At 47.4% G+C, this 21,730-nt stretch overlaps 1 protein-coding gene across 1 annotated transcript in view; it reads left to right on the forward strand.

The window, feature by feature from the left end:
• LOC130108509 (metabotropic glutamate receptor 7) overlaps nt 1-21,730 on the forward strand; it is a 491,728-nt gene that overhangs the window by 425,948 nt on the left and 44,050 nt on the right. The window contains exon 8 of the mRNA XM_056275469.1: nt 2,701-3,636. Coding sequence (XP_056131444.1) covers nt 2,701-3,636 — 936 coding nt within the window. The remainder of the gene's footprint in view (nt 1-2,700; nt 3,637-21,730) is intronic.

The raw sequence follows: 21,730 nt of genomic DNA on the forward strand, positions 1-21,730 counted from the left end.
CTTCACTGAATTATTGAACACGGCACAGTAGCTGGCAGTCTTCCTGACCGCTAAGAAGGGTTGTCGGCTGGTTGTTTCCATTTAAATGATTGACCCGCACTGGTGCTCCTTGTGTTTGAATTCCATTTGAATCTCTTGCTTGAATCCTGCTGGATTTGTGAAGCTGCGATTCATTTCATAAACAGGTACAACCTCTCTGCTTGTCAACTATAGTTTTGCAAAGCTTATTTTCTTACATAAGGAGTCAGATTTTCATGCAACTCATATCCTAAATGGGTTGGCATATTCACCTGCATGTGAGTTATTACACAGGAGGGGCAGCAGGGATTAGTGTCAGCCGTTCATGTAATTTTGATGGACTATGTGCCGCAATGCTCAGCATACTATAATAAGCTTAGCTTGAGCAATGGAAGTGGACAGAGTGTGGGATGGAGGGCTAAAAGGATGGAAGAAAGGACCAATGGCTGTGAGCACAACCACAGAAATAGAGAACGTTGACAGAGAGGTTGAGATATGCAGAAGATGTGTAGGAGGAAGTGCAAGAGGAGAAAGAAATAAACTGGTTTATTTTATTGTCCATGTCTTCAGCGCTGGCCTGATGCCTGGTAGGAGAAATGAAGATTAGGGGGTTGTTTTGTGTTTGCCTCGCCTTGTTGCTGCTCTTGCTTACTGTGGCAAAAAGAAGCCTTGGGTTAAAACTCACTCACCTTGATGCTGCTTTTCCTGCCTGACTTTCCAAGGCAATCCACTTGACTTTTAAAAAGCTACCCAGGGTGGTGTAGGAATAGTGTGGACGATGGCTTGAAGTGATAAAACCTGGTATTGCTATTTCATTGGTTCCTTTAAGCATTGTTAGTGGCCTCTGAGAGTGAAGCCTAATCCACTTTGGTCTTTTGGAGATAAGACGTTTTTGGATGTCCTTAAGACATTTAAGCAGCCCTGGTTTCCAGTACATTTCAACATCCCACCAAGCCAGCAAACTGCCAAGTTGTAAAATAGAATAAAAAAATAGCTTACATGGCAATGAATGACATTTTATTTTTTCTCTCTATTAGTTGATTGGTTGTACACAATTATACACAAACTTTTATTTGTTCAAGGTAGCTGTTAATAAGGCTGCCATTCATGACACTTAACATTGCACATAATTTTCCCAACCCATTATGTTTATGGAAAAGCATAGTGAAAACTTAATATTCAGCATGATCATGTACTTATGAATAAGCTTCCCAGCCCAGTTAACCTATAAAACAAAAATGCCCATTTTGTATTTTGTTGATACGCATAAGAGATCCCCTTAGACCTCTCTAGAGTGAGGTTACGGTGTTGGACCGGCTTGCTAAAGGACACGTCATCAGAATGGATATTTGTCCACACAAGAGCTCAGTCCTGGGTTCTCGCATGAGTCGGTTTCGGACATATTTGCAAATAGCAGGTGGGTTTCATCCATACTGATGCCTCCCTAATGGAGTATTCATTACTCATTTGCTTCGGTCAAACTGTCAAATCAATGAGACCTTTGCTTTAGTGAAATCTCACACACACACACACACACACACACACACACCAAAGTAATGCTTGTTTAACATCACTGCCACAAACTGGAAGATTAGATCAGGACTAAGGGACCTTGATGGTTAAGTCACATGTTAGTTACAAAATGGCTTTGTTGTTTGTCAACGAAACTTTAAGCATTGTCCACTGTCTGCCATCCTAATTTCCCTTTCTGTGAACATATAATGTTAGGTACTTTTAGAATGATAAATATCCCAGTCAATTCTTTCCTTCATCGGGAAGTCCAGTTCTTTGGTGTTTACCACAGACATATTCCAAATTAATAAGCAGACAGCATGAAATGTATTCTTTGTACACTCACCTTGGAGTCATACTTAAGTTCTGTAATGCATTCCAAGATCCAGAAATTCAGTTGAAGGCCTTATAAATAGTGCCTTATTTTTATTCAGTGGGGAGCTTGTTACTTTTCATTTTCACACAGTCATACAAAGGATGCAGTAACAAGGAAAATCTCCTGAAGTCACCTTAAACTTAATGATATAAATTAATTTCACATCTTAGAATAGGTCTGCCAACATTACATATTGATACATCACGTATTAATTAGGACAAAATGCCCAATTTAGGGGCGTCGGAGTAGTGTGGCGGTCTATTCCGTTGCTTACCAACATGAGGATCGCCGGTTCGAATCCCCACGTTACCTCTGGCTTGGTCGGGCGTCCCTACAGAGACAATTGGCCATGTCTACAGGTGGGAAGCCAGATGTGGGTATGTGTCCTGGTTGCTGCAATAGCGTCCCCTCTGGTCAGTTGGGGCGCCTGTTGGGGAGAAGGGGAACTGTGGGAAATAGGGTGATCCTCCCATGTGCTATGTCCCCCTGGTGAAACTCCTCACTGTCAGGTGAAAAGAAGCGTCTGGCGACTCTACATGTATCGGAGGAGGCATGTAGTAGTATGCAGCCCTCCCCGGGTCAGCAGAGGGGGTGGAGCAGCGACCAGGACAGCTCGGGAGAGTGGGGGGTAATTGGCCAGATACAATTGGGGAGAAAAAGGAGGAAAAATCCAAAAAAACAACAACAAACAAATGGCCAATTTAACCCCTTTTTGACAGTTCTTAGTTCATTTATATCTTCTACCTATATGTTATTTCAGCTATCACTCACTGTTGTCGGCATTGTCTCCCCAGGTCGAGGATATGCAGTGGCCCAGAGGAGAGCAAGAGATCCCCAGCTCGGTATGCAGCCTGCCCTGTAAACCTGGCGAGAGGAAAAAGGTGGTGAATGGGATGCCCTGCTGTTGGCACTGTGAGCCTTGTGATGGCTACCAGTACCAGCACAACGAGTTCACTTGCAAGCTGTGTGCCTACAACATGAGGCCCAATGCCAACCGCACCACTTGTCAGCCCATCCCTATTGTAAAGCTGGAGTGGCACTCACCCTGGGCAGTGATACCGGTTTTCCTGGCCATGCTCGGTATAATTGCTACGATTTTTGTCATGGCAACGTTTATAAGGTACAACGACACGCCGATTGTCAGAGCGTCTGGGAGGGAGCTGAGCTATGTTCTCCTGACAGGAATATTTCTGTGTTACATCATCACGTTCCTGATGATCGCTAAGCCAGATGTGGGCGTGTGCTCGTTCAGGAGGATTTTCCTTGGCCTAGGGATGTGCATCAGTTATGCTGCTCTCCTCACCAAAACCAACCGTATCTACCGCATCTTTGAACAGGGTAAGAAGTCAGTGACAGCCCCTAGACTGATCAGCCCCACCTCCCAGCTGGCAATTACCTCAAGCCTCATCTCAGTCCAGCTCCTGGGGGTGTTCATTTGGTTTGGGGTCGACCCACCCAACACAATCATAGACTATGATGAGCAGAAGACCATCAATCCAAATCTGGCCCGGGGAGTATTGAAATGTGACATAACAGATCTTCAGATTATCTGTTCATTAGGTTATAGTATCTTGTTGATGGTGACATGTACTGTTTACGCTATAAAGACCCGCGGGGTCCCAGAAAATTTTAACGAGGCCAAACCCATTGGCTTTACCATGTACACAACCTGCATCGTATGGCTGGCTTTCATACCCATCTTCTTTGGTACAGCACAGTCTGCAGAAAAGGTAAGAGCCAGTGGCTAAAGAAAACAAGGGAGGACAGAGAGTTTGATGATACTTGAATAACTTTCATGGTTAGCTACACATATGGCCATTTTACATTTCCTTGTGCTGATAAACCAGAGAAAAGCATACCTGCTGTTGCACCATAGTTAAAAATGAGCAGCGAATCACAATACAAAAAAATACCTTGTCAACTGGGGCATCACATCCCTATTTGTTATGGGTGACTGTCTGCAATATTTCCTATTCTGCTATTCTAATAACTTGAGGAGTTCCAGGTAGGTGTTATCTTCCACTAAAAGACAGCCTCATAATCAGCCTTGTAAAGATCATAGGCATTTTAAATGGACGCCATTGAACTAGATTAATTGGTTCTCTTTTTAATGACGAAAATGAAATAGAAGTAAAATTACTAAAAAAAAAAAGGCAATCATATTTTCATTTTATCAGCACAGGTATGAAAATGAATGTCAACGGATAAATTCTTCATATTTTTATTTTTTATTTTCCCCCTATAAAACGTTTGTTCAGATGTGTGACATTTCTTTGCTTATTATCTTGTTTGTCACAACCGTGGGCATTGTTTGTTCTCATCACCTACTTTTCCTGATGAAGCAATTAATGTGCAGAAATTGCAGGAAAAACAGCTCAACAGCTGCTAACCCCAGGTGTTAGTTGTCTTTCCTGTGGAGGTTAGACTCCTCAGAGGCTCAGCATGATTGGGTTATTGTCTCTGTTGGGTTCAGGTTTAAGCATGTCCTCAAAGCCCTCAGACATTGACATGGTTAGCATGTTTTTAGCCTCTTCTGAAATCTGAGCTTCTGTAGCAGAATTTATTTTGCACTACATGGAAAGGTTTGTGCTACATGAAAGAAACCTACAGTAAAGGTTAAAAGGTTTCTTGGTAATTACTTAACCTTTACTTCTTATCAACTGTCTACAAAAACTATTTGTTAGTGAAATTACCCTCCATTTTAAGGCATCTGTGAAAAGTCAAATGCAATCTCCCCAGTAATGCTAATAGGTTATCACAAAACTCTTTCCTCAGAGATTAGTCTGTTTTCGATTAAACCATTCCCACTGCCATGCTGTATGTAGGGCCCATATTTCTCTTTTTATAATTTTAGTATCTTTAACAAAAACTGCAGTTATAATCTAATGAAACCAATGTTGATCAGCTGTGTGTCACCTTGAGAGTGCCACAGTTTGTGTCCCTATATAGTATCAGGATCAGAATCATGTTTATTGGCCATGTAGGTTTGCACTACATGGAATTTGACTCCGGTTTCGTGGCTCTCTCAGTGTACTTAACATAGAATAACAACACTACAACACAACAATATTCAGATATATACCCAAGGATTGACTATGTACAGGTGAAATAAGAGGTGATAAAGTGCAGTGGTGGAGAGTATATATATCAGAGATGCTGAAATAGATGTTAGCAGGTTACATGCCTGAGGTAGATGGACATGACAGAGCATACCAGTATATGTACAATATACAGTACAGTACAGTATATACAAAATGGTTGGATTTATTTGACAATGTTAAGCGTTCATTTGAATGACAGCCCATGGAAAGAAACTGTTTTTATATCTGGCTGTTTTGGGGTACAGTGCTCTGTAGCGCCTACCAAAGGAGAGGAGTTGGAACACATTGTGATCAGGGTGTGATGGGTCTGCAGTGATGTTGCCTGCCCATTTCCTGATTCTGGAGGTGTGTAAGTCCTGAATGGAGGGCAGGTTGGCACCAGTGATTTTCTCTGCAGACCTAACGGTCCATTGTAGTCTGTATCTGTCCTGTTTGGTGGCTGATCAAAACCAGACAGTCAAGTCAAGTCAGGGTTTATTTAAAGTGCATTATCACACCGAGGTGTCCCAACACACTTTGCAACAAAAACAGAATTAATACAAGAATCAACATACTTTACAGTAAGAACATAAATGAAATGATGGATGTGCAGAGGACAGACGGGATTATTGCAGTGTAGAACTGAAGCAGCAGTTCCTGAGGCAGGTTGAATTCTTGAGCTGGTGGAGAAAGTACATCCTCTGCTGGGCCTTTTTGATGATTGTGTCCATATTGGATGCCCACATTAGGTCCTGGGAGAATGTAGAAATAAGAAATCTGTAGGTTTTCACCATAGACACCATGCTGTTGAGTATGGTGAGTTGGAGGACTCCTCCTGAAGTCCACTGTTTTGAGCGTGTTCAACACCAGGTTGTTATGACTGCACCAGAGGGCCAGCTGTTCAACCTCCTGTCTATTTGTAGACTCATCACCATCCCGGATAAGGCCAATGATGGTTGTGTCATCTACAGACTTCGGGAGTTTAACAGACAGGTCACTTGAGGTGCAGTCATTTGTGTAGTGGGAGAAGGGGAGAGGGGAGAGCACACACCCCTGGGGGGCACCGATGCTGATTGCCCAGGTTCTGGATGTGATTTTCCCCACCCTCACCAGCTGCCTCCTGTCTGTCAGAAAGTTTTTTAATCCACTGGCAGATGCTGGTACCGTGAGCCAGGTGAGTTTGGAGTGGAGGATTTCTGGGACGATGGTGTTGAGTGCTGAGCTGAAGTCCACAAACAGGACCCTTGCATATGTCCCTGGGGGAGGTGAGGTGTTGGAAGATGTAGTGCAGTGTAGTGCAATCCTATGTTGACTGCATGCTCCACTGACCTGTTTGCTTGGTAGGCAAACTGCAGGGGGGTCAAGCAGGGGGCCTGTGAGTTCCTCCAGGTGGACCAACACCAGTCTCTCAAAGGATTTCACGACCACAGACGTTAGGGCAATGTGCCTGTAGTCATTTAATCCTGTGATATGGGGTTTCTTGGGGACCGGGATGATAGTGGAGCTCTTGAAGCAGCTGGGGGAGCAATCACCTATCCCTCTCCACCACCGGGAAGCACAGTGTGCAGCCCATCTTGCAGGGCCCCATCCGTTTGCGGCACATTCGCATCAGGGCGGTCGGGGTGTCTCTCCCCCCCACCCCCCATCAGCCCCTCTGCCACCTTTTTGCATTTTTTTTAAAATTATGCAGTGGATGGAGTTAGGTTCAGAATAAAACACATTAGGCTCTATCTTACACCCGGTGCAAAGCACAGTACAAGTGTCTTTGCTAGCTTCTGACAGGTACAGTTGTTATTATCCCATCCAGCACTCATGTTGTTTTAATAGCAAATGTACTTGTGCCCGTCTGTGTGCCCATGGGCATTTTGGTCTTAAATTTAGGTGTGGTCAGGTGCATTGTTATGTTGAGGCAGCGGAAAGCGATTGTGCCATTGACCAACAAAACCCTGGTGTAAAGTCAGTGGCGCAGTATTTTCCTGCTATTTAAAGGGCACATTATTCAGATAGTAAGATGTGCCTACATAGGCGGGTGCACAACATGCGTACACTCGGCTTGTTACACACACAGGGACGTGCAGCAGTACACAAATCTGCAAAAGATTACAACTAACATTGTAATGTTGTAGTCCTTTGCAGATTTACTGAAACTTGTGCCATACATAGCATACTGTGTGACCTTTTGCTGCATCTTCACCCAATCCTTATATCAATACAAACAATGAATGATACTCGTACTGCAGCTGCCTAACCTCAATCCTCAACACCTTTAACCCCCCCCCCCCCCCCGCCCCATATTAAGCTCCCCTCTGTGCTGATCTCGACTCATAGCTTGCATCAGGCTCATGGGCCTGTAGTCCGACTTGGGTGGATCCGGGCCGCCGGGTGCAACTTGTGCGGGGGATTGGACCCTGTTAATACCTCCCAGCAGGTCTAGTTATTTGCCATTATTGTACAGCCCCAGGCCCACCCACAGAATTGACTGGGCCCCTGAAAAGGTCCAGTGATGCCCCCCACCCCAAAAGTCTGCTTTACTCATATCAATGCATGCACATACTCTCCCTCTCCTACTAAACACATACATGTAAACTGAGGGAGACTTACTCAGTAACAAGGGCTACACACACACACACACATGCACAACACACATACACACACACACACACACACACACACCATAATAGAACTCTCTGACACACTTAAACACACACCAAGGTCAGCAAAGATCTGCTACACTTACACCATGCATTTCTTAGTAGAAAATGCAATTTTTTATCTTATGGCTTCATCTTTGCCTCTTATACAGTCATCGTCCTTGGTCCTTGTCTTACTGGATGCAAAGTCCTTTATAATGGTTTTACAGTCCATCGGTTTAGCCAGTTCACACTTAATGGCAAGTATTGTCATTATCATTGCTTATATTTAGGGTGGACAGGATTACCGGTAACCCCTCCCAGTGACTGGGCCCCAGAAAGCCCCCCCCCCCTTTATGGCCGGCCCTGTACAGCCCTACCTAGTATATGAGCAAAACACCCTTCTCTGCATCTGGCAAAGGCAGTTCTGGATGATCAAAACATTTACCCACAAGGATCCAATGTTATTAGTAATGACTTTTGCATGAAGTGGGAATGTGGGTAGGTGCAAAGCTTGTTATTTCACAGGTCATATAAATAAGAGAGGTGAGTTTTATTTAAGATGAACTGGATCTGTGGTGAAATGCATCACGGTAGACCTTGAGACAGATGAAAACTCAAGAGGTGAAAGATGAGAGGTGTGTGTGGGGGGGGGCAATGGAGATGAGAGTAAACTATGGTGAAATATGAGAAGAAGGGAGAGAGAGGGGTGGAAGGGGTATGAACAGTGGAAGATGAAAAATGTAGTGAAGAGAGAGAGAAAAACAGAATTAGAAGAGAGAAAAAATACAAAGGAGAAAGGAGAAAAAAAGAGGGATGATAAAGGAAACAGAAAAACCAAATATCTGTGAAGGTGAAAGAGGCACAGAGAGAGAGAGAGAGAGAGAGAGAGAGAGAGAGAGAGAGAGAGAGAGAGAGAGAGAGAGAGAGAGAGAGAGAGAGAGAGAGAGAGAGAGAAAGGCATAGGAGGCTAAGTTAGCAATAGACCAAGAGAACAACAGACAGGGATAAACACAGCAGCAGAGAGTGACAGAATGTGTAAAAGAAAGAGAGGAAGAGAGACAGAAAGGTCACAAATTTGCAGATGTGCCAGATATTCAGCTGCCTCCAGGGCTATTACCTTCAACCCTGTGGAGGTGGACATGGCAACAGATGTAGAACCCAAGGCTGACAGAGGCTCCATCATTAGGATGAAGGTCCCACCTTGAAAGGGAGTGGAAGCAATAGTTACAATTGGAGGAATGGGTGAAAAGAGTTGTCGTGTCTGTATTCGTGTGTGCACAGCTTTTTACATTACATATGTATGGAAATGTGTGCACACCCACAAACATTTGTGTGTGTGTTTATGTGGGTGTGCGTATGCGAGCAAGGTATTTGTGTAAGTTTTAGTGTGTTTACACATGCTAGTGTGTATGTCTAATTGTATATCAGTGTGTTTGTATAAGTGATGTAAGTAATTGAGTAAATGGTATATATGTATGCTCACATGCGTGTTTGGGTGAGCAAGTGATGCATGTGTAAATGTGCCTGCACACAAATTTGTGCACAGATCTATGCATACATTATATTAGTGTGTGTGTGTGTGTGTGTGTGTGTGTGTGTGTGTGTGTGTGTGTGTGTGTGTGTGTGTGTGTGTATGTATGCATTTGAGTGTGCAACTTGTTTGTGTTGTCAGTGTGTGCCCGTTGTGCAAGTGTGTGAAGTGACTTCAGCGAGCACCCAGCAGCTGAGAGGAGCTGTGGCATCCTGGCCTTTGCTGTTTGTCATTACCTGCCTGGCTCAGGACACACAGAATACAAATGAGCAATGGAGCACGGAGCACGGAGCATCTCCCATACACGCACACAGTCGCACAAACACACTGAAATACAAACACGCACACAGAACCACAGGGTCACACACGTACACTGGAACCCAGACACACTGAAACATAGACGCCTTAACAGATGCACGCACATACACGGTGGGAGAGATACCAAGGAATACACAAAGGGGAAGGAGAAGGGAAAGAACGAAGCAAGCGGGACCAGAAGGGGTATGTCGTGACGTAATGGAGAAGCGAGGTAGAGAGAGAGAGAGAGAGAGAGAGAGAGAGAGAGAGAGAGAGAGAGAGAGAGAGAGAGAGAGAGAGAGAGAGAGAGAGAGAGAGAGGGAGAAGCACTGCAAAGAGAGCAGGAAGTAAGAGAAGGGGAGGGAATGGGTGAGGAAGGCCACAAGTTTAAATGCCAAGACCCCTCATATAATATACATTAGGTCAGAGAGCCCTGTTTGATCAGAACCCTTTACCTGGGATCCCACGTACTGGAAGGTTTTTTTTTACCCTTATTAATTAATATGAAACTGTGTCATCTTTGATTGGAATGGCTATTTTAACATGTTATTGTAATTAAGATAATGTCTAGCAAATAACATTAGAGTGCAATTATATTACATGACCTCCTCACAAACCCTTCAGGTCCCAAGACCCCATTTTTAGAACCTGACTGTTGCGGTGCTGAAGAAGCTGGTTTGGGACCTAGCAAAATACGGTTAGAGTGCAAGGAATGCAGGTAAAGAGACTCTTACTTGCAATGCAAGTGCAAGACAGAGGCAACTGAAGCTACTGAAAAATATCACTTATACACGTTCATACACACACACACACACACACACACACACACACACACACAGTCTCTGACACAAATACAGAAATAAAGAGTGAGGAAACATCAAGCTAAAGAAAGTTACGACGTCCACAATTAGTGGATGTAAAAATAGCAGTGTTAGACTTGATACTGTGCTGGTCATTTCACAAATATTCATCAAGCTGAAGTTGTTCAAGGTCCTTGGGTAAAGTTTACATACAGAACCGTCATATGGGCCGTGTGAAGTGTGCAACCGCACAGGGCCTCGCATCTCTAGGGCCTCATGCCTGGTCTGCAATCCTGTAGGTTTGTCCTGTAGGTTTGTTCTTGACTCAACATGCTTCTAAAATGAAATTCCTGTGTGTCAATTCCATTCTGCATAGTCAAGGTCACATGAAAAAAAATCTAACAAATTATTAAGGGTTTTTTTTTTCATTTTCGATATTGCGTCGTAACGTAGTGCGTGCTCCATCCCGCTGCTGACTGCGAGGAAGAAGGAGAAATGGAAACCACGGCTGCACGAGAGCGAGACCTACTACTTTCGGCTGCTCCCGTTAGGGGTCGCCACAGCGGATCATCCGTTTCCATTTCTTCCTGTCTTCTGCGTCTTCCTCTGTCACATCAGCCACCTGCATGTCTTCCCTCACCACATCCATAAACCTCCTCTTTGGCCTTCCTCTTCTCCTCTTCCCTGGCAGCTCCATATTCAGCATCCTTCTCCCAATATACTCAGCATCTCTCCTCCACACATGTCCAAGCCATCTCAATCTTGCCTCTCTTGCTTTGTCTCCAAACCGTCCAACCTGAGCGGTCCCTCTAATATAATCGTTCCTAATCCTGTCCTTCTTCGTTACTCCCAGTGAAAATCTTAGCATCTTCAACTCTGCCACCTCCAGCTCCGCCTCCTGTCTTTTCGTCAGTGCCACTGTCTCCAAACCATATAACATAGCTGGTCTCACAACCATCTTGTAAACTTTCCCTTTAACTCTTGCTGGTACCCTTCTGTCGCAAATCACTCCTGACACACTTCTCCACCCACTCCAACCTGCCTGCACTCTCTTTTTCACCTCTCTACTGCACTCCCCGTTACTTTGGACAGTTGACCCCAAGTATTTAAACTCAGATGCCTTTGTCACCTCCACTCCTTGCATCCTGACCATTCCACTGTCCTCTCTCTCATTCACGCATAGGTATTCCGTCTTGCTCCTACTGACTTTCATTCCTCTTCTCTCTAGTGCATACCTCCACCTCTCCAGGCTCTCCTCGACCTGCACCCTACTCTCGCTACAGATCACAATGTCATCCGCGAACATCATCGTCCATGGAGACTCCTGCCTGATCTTGTCCGTCAACCTGTCCATCACCATTGCAAACAAGAAAGGGCTAAGAGCCGATCCTTGATGTAATCCCACCTCCACCTTGAACCCATCTGTCATTCCAACCGCACACCTCACCATTGTCACACTTCCCTCATACGTATCCTGCACCACTCCTACATACTTCTCTGCAACTCCTGACTTCCTCATACAATACCACACCTCCTCTCTCGGCACTCTGTCATAAGCTTTCTCTAAATCTACAAAGACACAATGCAACTCTTTCTGGCCTTCTCTATACTTCTCAATCAACATTCTCAAAGCAAACATCGCATCTGTGGTGCTCTTTCGTGGCATGAAACCATACTGCTGCTCGCTGATCGTCACCTCTCCTCTTAACCTAGCTTCTATTACTCTTTCCCAAATCTTCATGCTGTGGCTGATCAACTTTATACCTCTGTAGTTGTTACAGTTCTGCACATCGCCCTTGTTCTTGAAAATCGGTACCAGTATGCTTCTTCTCCACTCCTCAGGCATCCTCTCACTTTCCAGGATTGTGTTAAACAATCTAGTTAGAAACTCCACTGCCATCTCTCCTAAACATCTCCATGCCTCCACAGGTATGTCATCAGGACCAACTGCCTTTCCATTCTTCATCCTCTTCATAGCTGCCCTCACTTCCTCCTTGCTAATCCGCTGAACTTCCTGATTCACTATCCCTACATCATCCAACCTTCTCTCTCTCTCATTTTCTTCATTCATCAGCCCCTCAAAGTATTCCTTCCACCTTCTTAGCACACTCTCCTCGCTTGTCAGCACATTTCCATCTCTATCCTTGATCGCCCTAACTTGCTGCACGAGAGCGAGACCAAGTTCATAAAAACAAGCCAGGTGCTGAGAAAAGGAAAAAAAATAAACAGAAGGAAAAATGTCATAAGTCACTGCGAGGATTGCTGGATAAATTTGTTCACACTTCCAGAAATGTGGTGGCTGAGCAGGTGTTCAGAGCTAGCTGGTGCATGTGGCTGTGACCGTAAGCTACGTGTATTGATCGGTCTGAGAAATGATCTAAAATCTGAATGAAATGTAGGCTATAGACCTGAAATATTGAAGTGTAACATACTGTCATACTTCAACATGCCAAAATAAAGTTACAGCTGATCTGACTTGATGATGTAAAGCCAATAGTTTTACAGTCGATTTTTTTTCCTTTGAAAGACTATATTAGCAAAAAGTCATAGCTGGGACTATGTGCAGGATGATGCTCTATTATTCTCATCTTCCCCGTGGATTGTCTCCTTGTCATGGTGGAGAAGCTTGCATGGTCCTGTGATCCCATGAGCAATGCCATCTATGGTCCTGGTAGGGTCGCCCATGGAGGTAAGGTCAAGGGGGAGGTGTCTGACAAAGAGCAATCCAACCAAGACCTCAATAGTGGAACAGGCGGATATGATGGCTGACTTAAGGGAAGCATCACAATGGCTGGGAAGGCGGATGAAGGCTGCCGCAGAGATGGGCCCCCAGTTGTCTTGGACTCCATGCCACTGGATCCTGACCCAGATCTGTCAAGGACCGTGTGGTGGCTGTCTGCACACCAGTCTCCCCATGTTAAACAAAGTCACGCACAGGTGTCCTCCATAAAGGCAATCCATCTTGTCATATGGATCGGGGATCGGCCTCTACAGCCATCTGAAGACCCACAAGTAGACAACCCAATGGAGAGGACAGTCATACTCATGTCAAGTGACAGCTGATGATGATGATGATGATTATTCTACTTGTTGTTAATTTATTGCACCGAGATTAGACATGCAGTAGAACTAGAATAGCTCTGTGCATGTTAAGGTTTGTAGAACGAACCCAATAGCGACAACACAAGACAAAGTAAAGCACCAACCTGGCAGGACTCGTAGAGGAGAGCCGGCCGGGCCTGGACAGAAGGGGGAGGCGCTTCAGGCGGAACTTGAGAATAGCTTCTTAAAAATGGGAAAACGTAAACTGCCCCCTTAATCCGAAAAGGGAAAAAAGTAAACTGCTCCTTTAAAGTCCGAAAGGGAAAAAACGTAAACTGCTCCTTTAAAGTCCGAAAGGGAAAAAACACAAACTGCTCCTTTAAAGTCCGAAAGGGGAAAAAACACAAACTGCTCCTTTAAGGTAGAAGTCCAACCGAGTAATAAGATCCACAGTGAGAGAGGAGAAATTATAATATCAAAAACTTGATCTCAACTAGAAAATCACGATGGGAAAATCCAATGGGGAAAACACAAAGAGAGTTCTTCTCCGAACAAGCTCTCAAGGAGAACTGACACAAGGGAATAATCAAACAAGCAAAAACACGGAGAATACTACAATCTGTACTCCACCGGGAGACACAGAAATGTCACAAAACTCGAGACGAAGAATTTACTCACGGGACTGTTCAGGACGAACTCGCGACGAGTTCTGGAAAGCAAACAAACTTATACTAGAGTGGTAAACGAGTAGGCAGGCTGCAGGTGTTTCAGACGCGCCCCTCCCCCGCTCTCATTGCTGGTTGCCAGGTTGGTCAACAGACCGAGCCCTAACAGTACCCCCCCCTCTACGGGAGCCACCAGGCGACCTGCCAGGCTTGTCAGGGTGACGGCGATAGAACTCAGCGAGCAGACCAGGGTCCATGATGAGCTGGATACCCAGCTTCGTTCCTCCACCCCATAGCCCTCCCAGTCAACCAAATACTGGAACCCCCGTCCCCTGCGTCGGACGTCCCTCAGCCGACGGACCTTCCACTGTGGATGCCCATCCACAATCTCAGGGGGAGGCGGAGCTGGGGCCGGAGGCATAAGGGGGCTCTCGGAGACAGGCTTTACTCGGGACACATGAAAAACCGGATGGATCTTCATGGAGGCCGGGAGCTTAAGACGCACAACTGCAGGACTGGGTACTTCCTGGATCTCGAAGGGTCCAACGAACCGGGGATTCAGCTTCTTGGCAGAGGACTGAAGGGGGAGATCCTTGGTGGACAGCCAGACTCTCTGTCCGGGTTGGTAAGCTGGTGCTGTGGATCGGCGACGGTTAGCTCCTCGTCTGGCACGTTCCGTAGCACGGAGCAGCGCAGCCCTGGTGATCTCCCAGACACGACGACAGCGGTCCAGATGAGTCTGCACGGAGGGAACCTCCACTTCGGACTCCTGTGCAGAGAAGACGGGCGGCTGGTAACCCAGGGATGCCTCAAAGGGCGAGAGGCCGGTGGCGGAGCTGACCAGGGAGTTGACCGCATACTCGACCCAGGGGAGAAACTGACTCCAGGAGGTTGGCTTCTTGGCAGCGACGCAACGGAGAGCAGATTCCACACTCTGGTTCATCCTCTCAGTCTGTCCGTTAGTCTGCGGATGATATCCCGACGAAAGGCTGACCGAGGCGCCCAACCCCTTGCAGAAAGCACGCCACACACGGGAAACAAACTGGGGCCCTCTGTCTGACACAATGTCCTTGGGAAGTCCATGCAAACGGAAGACGTGGCTCATCAGGAGGTCAGCGGTTTCTGAAGCAGAAGGAAGCTTAGGCAAAGCCACCAGGTGAACACCCTTGCTGAAGCGATCCACCACCGTCAGGATCACTGTGTTGCCCTGAGACGGAGGAAGTCCAGAGACAAAATCCAACGCCACATGGGACCAGGGCCGACTGGGAATAGGAAGGGGCTGCAGCAGACCAGCCGGTGCCTGGTGAGAGGCCTTGCTGCGGGCACAGATGGTGCAGGCCATGACGAACTCCTTGACGTCCCTCCTCATAGTGGGCCACCAGAACCGTCGAGCTATGAAAGTGAAAGTGCGGTGGACTCCAGGGTGGCAAGCGAGCTGACTGGTGTGGCCCCATTTGAGGACCCGAGACCTCACTGAGTCCGGAACAAACAGTCGGCGAGGCGGCACGTTGCTCGGGGCTGGACTGGAGCGCAAGGCGCGCTTGACCACCGTTTCAAGGCCCCAGGTCACCACGCCAACGACCTTGGTCTCAGGGAGGACGGGACTTGGTTCCACCGTTACAGGTTCCTTAAGGTGTTGACGAGACAGAGCATCTGCCTTGGTGTTGCGGGAGCCAGGACGATAAGTCAGTGTGAAGTCGAACCGACTGAGGAAGCTGGCCCACCGTGCCTGCCGACCATTGAGACGTTTGGTTGCCCGGATGAACGTCAGGTTCTTATGATCAGTCCAGATGGTAAATGGATGCTCTGCCCCCTCCAGCCAATGGCGCCATTCCTCAAGTGCAGCCACTACAGCGAGAAGCTCCCGATTACCAACATCGTAGTTCTCCTCGGCGGGAAGGAACCGGCGGGAGAAGAACGCGCAAGGATGAACCTTCTGGTCGGCCTCTGATCGTTGGGAGAGCACAGCCCCCAATCCGGTGTCCGAAGCGTCCACCTCAACTATGAACTGCCTCTTGGGATCGGGATGGAGTAGGACGGGGGCACTGGTGAACCTCTCCTTGAGCGACAGAAATGCAGAGCGAGCAGCTGGGGACCAGACGAACGGCTGAGAGGGGGAGGTTAGACGGGTGAGGGGTTCTGCTACAGAGCTGTAGTTTCGGACGAACCTCCTGTAAAAGTTTGCGAACCCGAGGAAGCTCTGCAGTTCCTTACGTGACTTAGGATCCGGCCATTCCACCACCGCTTTGATCTTGCGAGGATCAGCTCGAGTCTTGCCTCCCTCCACGATAAAACCTAAGTAGTCCACTGACTCAGAATGGAACAGGCATTTCTCAGCCTTGACGAACAGCCGGTTACGAAGGAGGCGTTCGAGAACCTGCCGCACGTGCTGGACATGCTCCTCGAGGGACCTGGAGAAGATGAGGATGTCATCAAGGTAGACGACAACGAATTGGTCGAGCATGTCGCGAAGGATGTCATTCATGAGTGCCTGGAACACCGCCGGGGCGTTGGTGAGGCCGAACGGCATTACCAGGTACTCATAATGACCACGGGGAGTCTTAAAGGCTGTCTTCCACTCGTCCCCTTTCCGGATCCGAACGAGATGGTAGGCGTTCCGGAGATCCAGCTTAGTGAAGACAGTCGCCTGGGTCAGGGGTTCGAGGGTGGAGCTCATCAGAGGCAGGGGGTATTTATTCTTGATGGTGATGTCGTTGAGTTGGCGATAATCAATGCAGGGTCGGAGACCACCATCCTTCTTCTTAACGAAAAAGAAACCAGCTGCCACCTGGGAGGATGAGGGTCGGATGAGCCCTGCCGCCAACGATTCTGAAATGTAATCGTCCATAGCAGCCTTCTCGGGGATGGAAAGGCTGTAAAGACGACTGCTAGGGAGAGAGGCCCCAGGACGGAGGTTGATAGCACAATCATATGGCCGATGCGGAGGGAGAGACTGAGCCCGCGTCTTGCTGAAGACCTCCCCGAGATCATGATACTCGGGAGGAACAGAGGAAAGATCGGGAGGAGGGGCAATCGGAACAGTCTGGACTGCTGGACCAGGTGCGGCCTGAAGACACCGGGCGTGACAGGAGGAGCTCCACTCCAAAATGTTACCAGACGACCAAGCAATGTGTGGCTCATGCTGAGCCAACCAGGGACGCCCCAAGATCACAGGAACTAAGGGAGACTGGATGACGAAGAACTGAAGGCTCTCCACATGGTTTCCAGCAATAGTGAGAGACACGGGACAGGACTGTCGGGTAACACTGGCCAGGCGGCGCTCATCCAGAGCAAAGGCCTCTATTGGCCTCTCCAATTCCTCACATGGAATGTTAGCTTGAGCAGCAAACGTAGAGTCCAAGAAACACCCATCAGCTCCCGAATCGATGAGTGCGCCTACAGTGAGCCGCTGGTCTGCCCAAGCCAGGGTAACGCTCACAAGATGGTTAGCCGGAGCAGGATGGCGGGAACAGGAAAGACGGCTCACTAGGATCTCCCGGGGTCCCAGTGAGCCTAATCTTTTGGCCGCGTAGGACACTCGCTGATCCGGTGTCCCTTAAGACCGCAGTAAAGACAGAGACCTGCCTTGAACCGGGCCTCACGTTCAGCGGGAGTCAGTCGTGTACGCCCAAGCTGCATAGGTTCCTCCTCTGTCACTGTCTGGGAGGAGGAGAGGCTTGCCACAGGGGAAGTGGAGTGCGACGAAGAAGAGCCCCCTTCGGAAGCTCTGGATGGCTGAGAGGTAGAAACGGTTCCCCGTAGACCTCGCTCGCGCCTTCTCTCGCGGAGACGTCCATCGATGCGGATGGCAAGGCTGATAAGGTCGTCGAGAGAGGTAGGATCCTCCCGGGTGGCTAGCTGATCCTTGACGGCATCGCTGAGGCCCCTACGGAAGGTTACCCGAAGTGACTGGTCGTTCCAGCCACTCTCAGCCGCAGCCAGCCTGAACTCGACTGAGTAGTCAGTGACACTGCCACTGCCCTGCTGGATCCTGCTCAATCGGACCCCCGGATCCTGACCGTACACTGGATGATGGAATACCTTCCGAAGCTCAGCCACAAAGTCATCGTAGGAAGAGCAGAAACTGGCCCCCATGGACCAGGAAGCAGTGGCCCACTGAGCAGCGCGGCCAGTCAGCAGGTTAGTCACGTAAGCAACTTTTGCAGCATCTGTGGTGAACCCCCTGGAATGGTGGGCGAAGACAAGCTCACACTGCATGATGAACGTGGCACAGGTCTCAAAGTTGCCATCAAAAGGCCTGGGATTGGAGATACTGGGCTCCCGGAAATCCGAAACATAAACGGTAGGATTGTCTAAGGCAACGGCTGCGGGCACTGCTGGAGGAGGGGCGGCCGGAACTGGTGGGACAGCTGGCTGGATGGTGATAGCCGCTGTGAGAGTTTGCAACTGCTTAAGAACCTCCTCTTGTTGGCTCGCGAGCGCCGCTTGCTGGGCCGAAAGAGAATCCACCGAAGCCTGGAGGGGTTGCACCTGAGCCCGGAGGCCCTGCATGGCAACAGCGGCCTCTTGTAGTTGCTGGCCGTGGGAGGCTGTAAGCTGAATCTGCTTATAGAGAGCAGCCTGGACAGGATTGGCGTCTGGGTTGTCTGGGTTCATAGTGAAGGCGAGTTCGTACTGTTAAGGTTTGTAGAACGAACCCAATAGCGACAACACAAGACAAAGTAAAGCACCAACCTGGCAGGACTCGTAGAGGAGAGCCGGCCGGGCCTGGACAGAAGGGGGAGGCGCTTCAGGCGGAACTTGAGAATAGCTTCTTAAAAATGGGAAAACGTAAACTGCCCCCTTAATCCGAAAAGGGAAAAAAGTAAACTGCTCCTTTAAAGTCCGAAAGGGAAAAAACGTAAACTGCTCCTTTAAAGTCCGAAAGGGAAAAAACACAAACTGCTCCTTTAAAGTCCGAAAGGGGAAAAAACACAAACTGCTCCTTTAAGGTAGAAGTCCAACCGAGTAATAAGATCCACAGTGAGAGAGGAGAAATTATAATATCAAAAACTTGATCTCAACTAGAAAATCACGATGGGAAAATCCAATGGGGAAAACACAAAGAGAGTTCTTCTCCGAACAAGCTCTCAAGGAGAACTGACACAAGGGAATAATCAAACAAGCAAAAACACGGAGAATACTACAATCTGTACTCCACCGGGAGACACAGAAATGTCACAAAACTCGAGACGAAGAATTTACTCACGGGACTGTTCAGGACGAACTCGCGACGAGTTCTGGAAAGCAAACAAACTTATACTAGAGTGGTAAACGAGTAGGCAGGCTGCAGGTGTTTCAGACGCGCCCCTCCCCCGCTCTCATTGCTGGTTGCCAGGTTGGTCAACAGACCGAGCCCTAACAGTGCAGTCTTACTATATGTACGTGTGACCATGATTCCTGATGCATGTCAATGAGCAGCACCTCACACGTCAAGTTCGCACAGGGCTTCGCACCCCCCTCCTGCATGGTCCGGCTTACATAATGAATAAGGTGAAAACAGTGACAGGTTTAGTAAGCTTGGGACCAAAGCTAGACTATTATTCTTCTAAGCAGGACCCATTGAACTCGCTTTCATAAATTCAACTAGAAACCAAAAATTGGTAGCAGGGCTCTAAAGTCACAATGTGTTAACTGAGACTGGGGAGGCTTGAATATGAAAACAAAGACTTTTTCAAAAACATTTAAAAATTTCAACTACAGAGCAAAAATGAACATAGCATTCAGCCCCCCTGCAGGTCCCCCTCCATGTTTAGTCCTACAGAGCTACTTGCAAGCACTCTTACCAAAGTAGCAGCTTTGTTGCTAGATTTGGCACGTTTTCAGACTCCCCAATTTGTCAAAAAAAGTAACGTGATAAAACTAGCAATTGTTTCTGATCCTTGGAAGAGTATTACTGCTGACATCTAGGCTTTACATTTAGAGACAAAGGTGTAGATGCAAGTGGTATATCCTTCCTTCTTCTCTGGTCCCACAGATCTCATCATTGTGGTGTGTAATTTCTGTAAATGTTAAGTACAAAAAAATATAGTATGTGTTTTTTTACATGTCTCCAATGTACATATGATCTACATATGTGCATGTTCAGTAGATTCAGGCTGTATGTGCATGCGGCCTATGTGTACTGAACATAAATTTGAGAAGGACATATTGGGTTTGACTCAATAACAGTATTAACTTGCAACACTGTCGTTGTTGAACTTGGATTTAAGGCCGATTTTACTGTTGTACTCACTGGATCTCAATTACTGAGTGAGATGTGAATGCTTTTCTTTGCAAATCATTTGTATACATAGACATTTACACAAGAAATGCAGTAACTATGGAATGTTTTATTTGGGAAAAGCTTGATATCCTACAAGATATGAGGAAATTTAGTTTGGATATATATATATCCATCCATTATCCAAACCACTTATCCTGCTCTCAGGGTCACAGGGATGCTGGAGTCTATTCTAGCAGTCATAGGGCAGCAGGCGGAGAGACAACCTGGACAGGCCACCAGTCCATCACAGGGCCGACACATTCACACCTAGGGACAATTTATTATGGTCGATTCACCTGACCTACATGTCTTTGGACTGTGGGAGGAAACCGGAGCACCCAGAGAAAACCCACGCAGACACGGGGAGAATATGCAAACTCCACACAGAGGACGACCCGGGACGACCCCCAAGGTTAGACTACCCTGGCTCAAACCCAGGTCCTTCGTCCTTTGTGCTGTGAGGCGACCACGCTAACCACTGCACCACTGTGCCACCCTATATACGTGTATATGTATAGTAGATATACACTCATGGCCACTTTATTAGGTACACCTTGCTAGTACCGGGTTGGACCCCCTTTTGCCTTCAGAACTGCCTTAATCCTTCGTGGCATAGATTCAACAAGGTACTGGAAACATTCCTCAGAGAGTTTGGTCCATATTGACATGATAGCATCATGCAGTTGCTGCAGATTTGTCGGCTGCACATCCATGATGCGAATCTCCCGGTCCACCACATCCCAAAGGTACTCTATTGGATTGAGATCTGGTGACTGTGGAGGCCATTTGAGTACAGTGAACTCATTGTCATGTTCAAGAAACTAATCTGAGATGATTCGAGCTTTATGACATGGCGCGTTATCCTGCTGGAAGTAGCCATCAGAAGATGGGAACACTGTGGTCATAAAGGGATGGACATGGTCAGCAACAATACTCAGGTAGGCTGTGGCGTTGACACGATGCTCAATTGGTACTAAGGGGCCCAAAGTGTGCCAAGAAAATATCCCCCACACCATTACACCACCACCACCAGCCTGAACCGTTGATACAAGGCAGGATGGATCCATGCTTTCATGTTGTGGACGCCAAATTCTGACCCTACCATCCGAATGTCGCAGCAGAAATTGAGACTCATCAGACCAGGCAACGTTTTTCCAATCTTCTATTGTCCAATTTTGGTGAGCCTGTGTGAATTGTAGCCTCAGTTTCCTGTTCTTAGCTGACAGGAGTGGCACCCGGTGTGATCTTCTGCTGCTGTAGCCCATCTGCCTCAAGGTTCGACGTGTTGTGCGTTCAGAGATGCTCTTCTGCATACCTCGGTAGTAATGAGTGGTTATTTGAGTTACTGTTGCCTTTCTATTAGCTCGAACCAGTCTGGCCATTCTCCTCTGACCTCTGGCATCAACAAGGCATTGTCGCCCACAGAACTGCCGCTCACTGGATATTTTCTCTTTTTTGGACCATTCTCTGTAAACCCTAGAGATGGTTGTGCGTGAAAATCCCAGTAGATC

This window comes from Lampris incognitus, chromosome 2 (genome assembly GCF_029633865.1).
Source record: "Lampris incognitus isolate fLamInc1 chromosome 2, fLamInc1.hap2, whole genome shotgun sequence".
Lineage (NCBI taxonomy): Eukaryota > Metazoa > Chordata > Actinopteri > Lampriformes > Lampridae > Lampris > Lampris incognitus.